The 9,574-nt window shown below is 37.9% G+C and overlaps 1 protein-coding gene across 3 annotated transcripts in view; it reads right to left on the reverse strand.

Annotated features, from left to right (window-relative positions):
• Positions 1-9,574, reverse strand: part of neto1l (neuropilin (NRP) and tolloid (TLL)-like 1, like) — a 63,849-nt gene that overhangs the window by 11,374 nt on the left and 42,901 nt on the right. For all 3 annotated transcript variants that reach the window (XM_020609641.1, XM_020609639.1, XM_020609640.1), the window contains exons 7-8: positions 7,108-7,190; positions 5,962-6,107 (exon numbers count right to left, since the gene is read on the reverse strand). In XM_020609641.1, coding sequence (XP_020465297.1) covers positions 5,962-6,107; positions 7,108-7,190 — 229 coding nt within the window. The remainder of the gene's footprint in view (positions 1-5,961; positions 6,108-7,107; positions 7,191-9,574) is intronic.

Genomic DNA, 9,574 nt, shown 5'->3' on the forward strand with positions numbered 1-9,574 from the left:
TGTGATGAGATCATTAATTTTCAGTTTGCTTGGTTGTGCAAATTTGTGATGATGAGATCATTAATTTTCAGTTTGCTACTGCTCATCTTCGACATGTTCAATTATTAAAAATGCAGGAGAGATATTAATTGTAGATCCTAGTGATGATGTTTAGGATTCTTCACCAGTGAGTGCCAAAGACACAGCGTCTGCATTGCTTTTTATCAACTACATGGTGAACCCACCACACTCCAGCAGCTGGCAGCTAGGAGCATAAATCCAGCTCCAGTCTGGATGCATCCCAGCTCCAGGATATGGCCAAAGCAGCAACCTCTGTAAGCCCTAAGCCTACTTGGGATTGCACAAGGACAAAAAAAAAATCATCTTCTGCTGTAGCACACTGTATAAGCAGTGAGCAATTAGCGCTGCCAATTCTCCAAGGCCATTTGCCAGTAACTCTGACATGACACACTCTCTCCAGGCAGTTATGGCCTCACCCCACATCATCCATGTCTGTTTGCAAGCCCTGGAGAATGCCAACTCCACCTCTAGCATCATGCCCATTCCTTATGCTCAACTGGCGTTCCTCAGCATAGTCTGGCCTCTGTCACCCCTTTGTTAGCAAGACCCCTCATCCTCCATATAGCCAGCATTCACTCCCTATACCCTATAAAATTATGCAAGGTAAAGACATTAATTTAACTGGTCTTTTGTGCAACAAATAACTCACAAATTGCTACAAACTGACAGTATCTTATAATCCTCACCTGCTTTCTGGTTGTATTGGGGATTTACTAGGAGGTTTTGTTCCCTGTCTATGCCAAACAAAAGCTTGGTGCATATTTGGTTCTAATTTGTTATGTAATCTGAAATAAGACGCACATATTTTCTAGAAAAAAATAAGATTTTCAGTTTATTTGCTTATTCAAGTCAAATTCCATGCATCACCAGGCTGATTCCATTTAATCTATTTTCTCTTTACTATGCATCTGTTGACAGTGCCTTTAAACTAATAAAGCTAGCAGGTGCCTGGCCTGGCTTTTTAAAACCAATATAACTGACATGACAATAAGTGGAATTTAAAAAGTTATTTTGCAATTAGGTTAACACATTAATGAGCCTGGGCATTTTTATTCTGGCTTCTAAGGCTTAGCTAGATCCTGCTAAATATTTTTAAACTGCCATTACCTGCTCAATGACTTCTTTCTCACTGACACCCCCCACATTAAATTTGGTTCATCACTCTTTGAACTAAAATGCACATTCCATCATTTAAGTATTGCCCTGTCAAGAGAGAGAGAGAAAGAGAAGAAAAAAACAGGCCCAGCAACTAGTATGGAGTTTCTGGGGCTATTGGCAGTAACAAGATGAGAGGGTCCCTTCCTTTAGGGAAGCTGCACTTCGTTGTCCTTGCTCAATCACTTAAACTTCCCAATGCACATAACTCTCCAAAGCCACTCCTTCATCTCTTGTCTACTTGAACTCACTTTCTCAGTTCCCAACCTGTTCAATACAGTCACGCTAGATAGAAAATGCCATTCGGATTTTAAATTCAGGTCCCACCCTCCTTGATCTATGGAATGGTATGTATTTATTTTATGATGAAATTGTCCGTTCCTCAGAATATCTTCCCCATACATGTTTCATGCTAAAATCCCTAGGCCGCAAAATCAACTGGCCCACAGTCTCCCCTCTCTCTTACACCCCATAATCTTATGTATAAACTGATTTATTCATAACCTCAGGCAAGTGCTTCTTAAATGTGACCTTTACCCTAAGCAGCACTCAGGATTGGTGCTGCTATGTCTAGAGCAATGCAGGGAGTTTCTGATTCCTCTCTTCAACAACCAGACTGCTGGTCATTTTCATCTTATTCCACATACATTCGACCCAGCACCCATGCCGTTCTCACTGCTTAACAATCCCTGAAGCCATGCGTCCCATGCATTAACTCCTGCATATATCTGCTGGTGGGTTTTTATACACAGAACTCTATTTCATATTGTCAGCCTTTTAGCCATCTATGGCTTCTTATATTTAATTGCAGGCTAAACTCACCAAGCCATTTGATTTTACTGCTAATTGTATTTACTGCATTCTCCTTAGTGATGTCTCATTATTTTGTTATGTTCTCTTAGTATTAAACCACCTTCATCCTGGTAAGAATGCCCTTTATTCATTTTGGGGGATTCTACCAATCTCATATCTTGGTCTAACACATATCCAGATGAATTACAGCAGTTGGGTGTAATTGTCAATATCAGTTGTTAACTTCAATAAATATTCTATATATTTTGTGTTGATCTTAATTTACTAAACTGTCAGTTACTGGTTATGCACTACTGATTCCTGTTTTTGACCTATAATATCAATAAAGCTTGTGGAAATTGTTTGGCCATAATATAAAAGGGTTGCCTTAAATAATGCTTTATTAAGTGAAAAGGTAAGAAAAGACGATGGTTTTTGTCAGTACATTCACTGGATTGGTTCCGTGCTGGATTACCGCTAACTAATAACTAAATCCCACTAAAACGACCTACTTCAAGTCCTTGATATTGCAAGACCCATCCATGGGTGTTTATTCTCTTAATACATGTTGCTGTAGAGTGTTACAGTCCAATATGCCCACAGTATCTTAATCCCAAAGCAACCATGATTACAGTTGCATAGAAAAGCTCTAAGTTGTAGCAAAGATCCATATGTTAACAGACCTTAGCATACTGTGTGTGTCTTAAATGCTTTCATGCATAAAGAAGCTTGGCAAGAACCAAGAAATAATGTCAAAGCAATTTTCCATCTGCAGCTCCTAAGACGGGTATCTGCTGATGATGCAAAACAATGCTGACAGCCCAGATGTCATATAAGCACATTTATCATCTAAGACTGCATTTGCTTGTTGGTAAAGATAAGTTTCACTTTCCTACACTCGACATTAGTAATCTCTCAGTGTAGTTCTGCACAGGACTGCATGTGTTTGAGCCTGAAAGTGCAGCTTGATCAGCATATGTGAACACAGCATGGACAATACAGTTAGATGTAAGACGGATGTTGGTGGATGAGAATATTTCTCTCCCCAGTGGAGCAGCTCGCTGGGAGTCGGCAGCTCTGAAAGGTTCTTTAAAAACTCCTGGTCCCACTGGGAGTCAGCAGCTGTAAACAAATATATAAAGCCTTGATAATTCTCTTAGATAGAGAACACTTATTGTAGATTATAGCAGAATCGACTTATGCAGCTGCAACAGAGCACACATACTTCCAGAGTGTCGTTCATCTGGGGAGGGAAATCAGATAACTTCCTGCTGTGTTTTTGTATTCATTGGTTTAAATAATACCTCACCTTACACTTTCGTTTTGTGACTTGTGACATGCATTGAAACTATTCTCTAAACACTTGTTATGGCCATGTCTGCAGCACATACCCAAATTTTGACAAAGTAGTGTTTACTAAATGTCACCTTCCCAGCATTTGTTCAGAGCTTTCAACCACGTCTTAATTTGTTCTGGAACACTTAATATGTACAGTACTAAAAACTGCAATCATTACAGTTGCTTTCTCTTAAGAGTGAAAATTCTGCTGACAAAATCATTTGCTTCATTTGCGTTAAAATGAATATTAAAAGCATAACTATATAAATTCATTCTCACTAGAATACAGTTAGTGATGGGATGAGAATGTTTTATATACAGGCTTAAATGGGCTGCTTTAAATCTTTTTGTTAAGGCTTGCTATTGATCCTGAGAATTTGTATACTTCGGATGTTCATAGTGTTTGGGTAGCAAATTGCTTTTTAAGCTTAATCACATAAATCAGGTGGGATCTGGTTCATTGAACTGAGTCATTAAAACACAGTTTATCAGGAAGCTATAATGGTGCAAATGATATCTAATCACTGTCTCCTATTTGTGCCTCAACAGACCATTTCAAATTAAAAAGAAAAAATGTTAGTTTTTACAAGTGACCACATGTAAAATCACACACATAAATAATAAAAAGGTGTACGTGTCTTTTACATGTTATTACATTTTATTCAAAAATTTAATATAGTTTTTGACTGTTAAAATACTTAAAAGAGGAGTAAATGTAGTTACTTTTTATACAGTGCATATACACTGCAGTTTTACCCTGTTTATCTTAAAGCAAATGGCAATGTATACTGAAATAAGCTACATGTCTCCAGCTGTACCAAAGGACAATAAATACTGTTTTGCCTTTTTCAGAATTCTTGCTAAAACTTGATCAGCACTAGAAAAAAGTACAGTAGACTGGAACACTTGATCTACTTCATCTGATCTCCGGCCTGTGATGTATCTGTGCATTCACTTTTAAGAGCGAATGGACAGGTGTATCCCCATTGCTGGTGCAGAGCTGCTGAACTTTGGTGGATGTTGCTCTAAAGGCTGAGGTCTGGCTGGGGATCGTTGCCATGGCAACAGCACATCCTGGCTCTGCTTGGTGAAAAGCCCTCACACAAAAGGGACACTGACTTCACAGCACAAACAACTCTGCTGCTACTGCTGTGGCCACTAAACTACCCTAACTTATACACATAAAATCGATATAGACATGCTATAAATACACAAAGTCTGTCAAGTGATTGTCCCTCAGAGTTCAGTGATTTCTTCTTGGTGTGGGTGTAGTTTGTGACATTCAATAAAAGCACTCCACCATACAGCATGAAGAAAAAGAAAATTCAACTCAATTAAATGACCTTTTGAGGTACATGTATTAATTTTGGCTTCTTAATACCTATAATCTCAAAATGACACATGGTGGCATTAATAGAGCATTCTGAAAGGAAGTATCGGCTTTTTGTTTTTTTGTTTTACCCCATCTCAAAAATAAAAAGGAAAGCACCTTTTTCACCTTTTTTTAAAAAGCACTAGATTTGTAAACATGATTTTTATAAATTCAGTCACTCGTCGTTTAAATTTTTATCTCACACCGCTGTCTTTGAGAAAGTTTGTGTTCAAGCTCCAAAAATGAATTGTAATGTTCAATAGTGCAAAATGCATGTCTTAGAGTGTGTAACAGCTTATCTGTGGCATTAAAAGGCATTCAGACACTGATATACTGTATACTCACGAGCCTGAGAGTTGCTTCATTTACCTCACTATACAAAGAATGCCCTGTGTAACTTGTCAAACTATGAGTTCCTTCAGTGTGAAGCCTGTGAATGAAAAATAGAAAGGCTGTGTATGTGTGAGTGTGTGTGCACCTGGTATTACTCACACTGTGGGGACTGAAACCTGTTTACACACCAACACTGTGGGGACCCGGTCTTCCTTGTGTGGACCAGGTGTTATTCTCCACCATGTAAATCACTGAATTGTAGAGTGACAACTTGGTTTAAGGTACCCTAGTTTTTGGGTCAGATTTAGGGTCAGGCAAGTAGTGGTTATGCTTATGGGTAAAATTAAGTCTCCAAGAGATTAATGTTAGTCAATGTAGGTCACCATAAGGAATGAAAACTGTGTGTGTGTTCAACTCATCCTGATATTGCTTTGTCCCAGACTTTTTCTGTCAGTATGTTATCTCTGTCTCTTTACCTTTTCCATAGTAAGGGAATTAGCCAGCCCAAATGCCCACCTGTGGTAATGCTGCAGAGCTGAGATCAAATCCACCAATACTGTCATATTTAGACAGTTACAATCCCAAACAGGCAATATTACTTATAATGCAAATAATGTTGATTGGTTTTCTGCTTGCTGTTCATAAAACTAAATGGAAACCTTTGAAAGCCCCCTTCCATTGAACAACATCCAATATACTATAGCTTGTTGTCATTGCACCTCCATTCTCCTGACAGTACTGCTAAAGACTAGCCCTGTTTTATTTTGGTGTCAACATTGCTGTCACTGAACAGTGGTCTTCTTAACAAGGCTAATCGGTTTCCCAGGTCTTATTATAGTAAAGATCTTTATGATAAACAATTGTGTATGTGAGTGCTAGCGTAGTTATTTGCAATGTAAGTAGTGCCTTACGTTCTTGGTAAGTTGTGAAGAGGATGCGGAAGCGACTTTTGCGGCTGTGCTCATCTGCCCACATACGGATGACTCCCAGCGTGGAAACCAGCATGATATCGTTGGCCACTGTGGAACAGAACTTGCTTTTCAGGTCCTCCACCGAACTGGGATGAGACAGGATGAGATCAGAATCTACAGATGATTATCAAGGGTCATTTATTGTGTGATCGCAGCTTTAGATTTGGTTATTTCAAGATAACAATTCAGATTGATTGGGGGCTGATTTGTTTTTACATATACTGCATTTAATGATTCTATTGTATCTTATCTCAACATATCAAATAATTCGATTATTATTTGATCACTATTTTAATATCCCATCATCTTATGACAAAAAGAAGTTATTGTTTTTCTAGAAAGTTGCCTAAATTTATTATCTGGCTATGTTATTTAAGGAATATTTCAATATTTCAAATAACACACTTATTGATATCACTGTTTTACTTGTAATAGTAGCAGGGTAGCTTAGCATAAAGACTGGAATCAGGGAAACGATGAGCCTGCTTTGTTAAAAGGTAATACAATCTGCCTACCAGCATTTCCATAGCTCAGTAAATAATACATTACATTTTTAATCACAACAAAAAATTAAGTGCTAAAATAACATTTGATTATGTGATGGACTATATATTAACCAAGTGCACTGACTGCCTGAGGTCTTTGCTGGCTGAATATTTCTAATATAACTGTCAGCAAAAAATAAAATAAATGTGTTTCCCAAAATATCCAGCTATTCCCTTAACTGATAAGGACAATTTTTTGGAACAGAAAGACAGAATAATAGTAGTCCTTATGTAAAAACTGTTTCCTATAAGTAAAATCTGTTAATCAGTCTTGGTCTGTGAATCTCAGGCTGTTACACAGCAAGTTATGTGACAAATGAACTGTGTCTTAGTCAAAAACAAAGACATTTTTCCTGCATTTTTCTTGCCATACTTAAATAATTGTCTTGTTCACATAAAAGCAAAATAAACAAACAAACAAATAAATAGATGCACCATGATTATGAGATAAAGGGCTTAAAAATTGATGAACATCTATGGCTACTTTGAACCTCTGTGTGAATTATTTAAATGAGAAGTTAAAAATGTCAAAAAGTCACACCTGCCACCATCATACACTGCTACAAAGTTGCGCTTGCATTCATTGGAATTGGCCATTTCATAGTCGAGAAAACGCAGGTAGATCTGTCCAGGTCAAGAAGTCCAAGAGGAGGCAAAATACAAAGAGAAAAAAGGAGCGATCAGGTGAGTAAAAAGAAAGGATGTGACACAGGTGAGAGGTAAGAAGCAAAGGAGATCGTGGACAATATGCCATACAATTTAGATTTTTAAGAGAAAATTTGTTATTAACATACAGTACATTTCATTTGTTTGAAATTTAAGTAACTTTCAAACCAGTGGGCACATACAGTCAAACTTTCAAATTGTGACAGTTATAAACCATAAATGGACAGTTTTATTGTCCTAACAATCTCTTGTTGAGTGAAATAGCCACCTTGTCTCTAAACAACGGCTTCCTGATTACCTACATATCATTCTCTGTCAACATTCATCAGACTGAGCTTGCCCAATCACAACTGTGGTGCTGGGCTGCTGCACACAACACTCGCCATCATTATAGCTAATGAGAAGGCTGCTACCGAACTGTGACAGGGAAATGTGATGCTTTAAAAGCCCAAAGACGAAAGCTGCAGATGGAGCAGCATAATGGACGATGCAGTGTTAACTCTGATTCAACAACCTGACAAGTGAAATGGATCTGTGGGGGAAAACAAGCTGGCCAATTCCCATGAGGTCTCATATCGAATAAAAATTTGTTATATTCAGCCATTCTGTTGCCTAAATTGGATTTGTCACAGGAAGCATTTTTGTATGCTATATATGTACGTACATATATATACTGCAGATGAGGAGTACTGTACATGCCTTTCCTAAAATTATTTTGTCCTACAAAATGTTTTAATCCCTGCAGGCAGGACTGGAAGATGGAAGATGCTCTGAAGACATTATTCAGCAGATGTCATTGGGGAGAGCTGTTGTGGTGTCTTCAATATTGCACGGGTTTCCAGTACATTTAAAAGTATTTGTTAAGGGTGGATGATGTTTGGAAAAGTGCACCTGTATAGAATGGGGCCATTTTCAAATGAGTCCTTGTTGTTACACACAAATTTAGGGTTATAGGTTTGGTGCTAATTCTGTTTCAATTATAATGACTGACTAAAAAAGAAGTTAGTCATTAAAGAGCAGAATCCTCCAGTTTGGCTCATAATACAACTTTGATGATCCTTTGATTTTGCCTCTAGTGCCCCAGTGAGGTTTATATTTGTGGTGTTGAGCAAAACGAAGCAAATGTTGTATGAATTGCACATTCATTTTCTTTTCAGGACAAATTGTCTTCTTCATGTCTATGATATCTTTGCTTGACCTTTACATGCACCAGAGTAATATCTAACAGATGCCATTTATTGGATTTAACTGGGAGGGCTATCCGGATGGTCCCATTACTGTACGTCAGTGAGCCTAACAAATACACAAATTAAGATGGTTTTCTATTACTTCTGTTGCTTCACTCTTCTGACCACTGAAGAAAAGAAATCAGAGTGCAGATGACATCACAAATTCAAATGAAGGCAATGTATCAGATAGATACAATCACCTGTCTGTAAGGAGAGAGACTGGCTCCGGCAGGAAAACAAGGTACGAAAGATTCTGTAGCACCCAGTAATGACGCAGGATCCATCACTGACTGGGGGAAGAATTTGTCCTCACTGTTGTTGATAGGTGCCTGTAACAGTGGTCCTGCTGCTCATTACATTCAGAATGAATGTCCATGTTTTGGCCATTATAAAAAGATGTCTAAGGTGTCAGACAGCACAAGTATGTGTGCTGTGTAAAGCAGACAGGATGCAAATGATGTCTGTGGAAAACACAACAACTGTTATGAGTCAAAATGAGGCAAGTGAAAATATTTCTAGATTTGGACAGCTGTCCAAACAAATAAGTTACGCTAGTAAAATACTGATGGTAGCTGATGCTCTTTTTTCTAAAATTTGAAATAAATTTTTTTCATTGAATCATCCTTCTTAATTTATTGACTAGTTTTTTTTTTAGTTGTATTTATTTATTTATTGTTTCTCACGAGGTTTTTATTGCTGAAGGTGTGTTTTTAATTTACTTTGGATTTCAGCAAAAGAAAAATAATGAGGTAGTTTGAGTAATGTAGTTAGAGGAAAAGCTAGAATTAAAATGACTCATGGTAGTGTAAAGCAACCGCATTATAGCATTAAAATTTGCAGTGCTGTCACTTTTGGCAAGAACATGGTCATAGTTGTTTAACTGCAGGCATCCTTCAGTCAGTCTCTCCTTTCCTTAACTTGACCCCTCTCTATCATCTGCCATCTGACCCATGAACTTCATCTCTATACATAAAGATGCATTATTAAGTGGATGTTTTCTCCTATGCCTCCCTGTCTTTCCCTCGCTGTGGAGCGCTCAGGTGCAGTCTAATTAGAGCCTCCAGTTTATGTGGCCATTATCTCTCTGCTGTTTCTGGCACACTGGGCACAGTG

Source organism: Monopterus albus, unplaced genomic scaffold (assembly GCF_001952655.1).
Source record: "Monopterus albus unplaced genomic scaffold, M_albus_1.0 scaffold100.1, whole genome shotgun sequence".
NCBI lineage: Eukaryota > Metazoa > Chordata > Actinopteri > Synbranchiformes > Synbranchidae > Monopterus > Monopterus albus.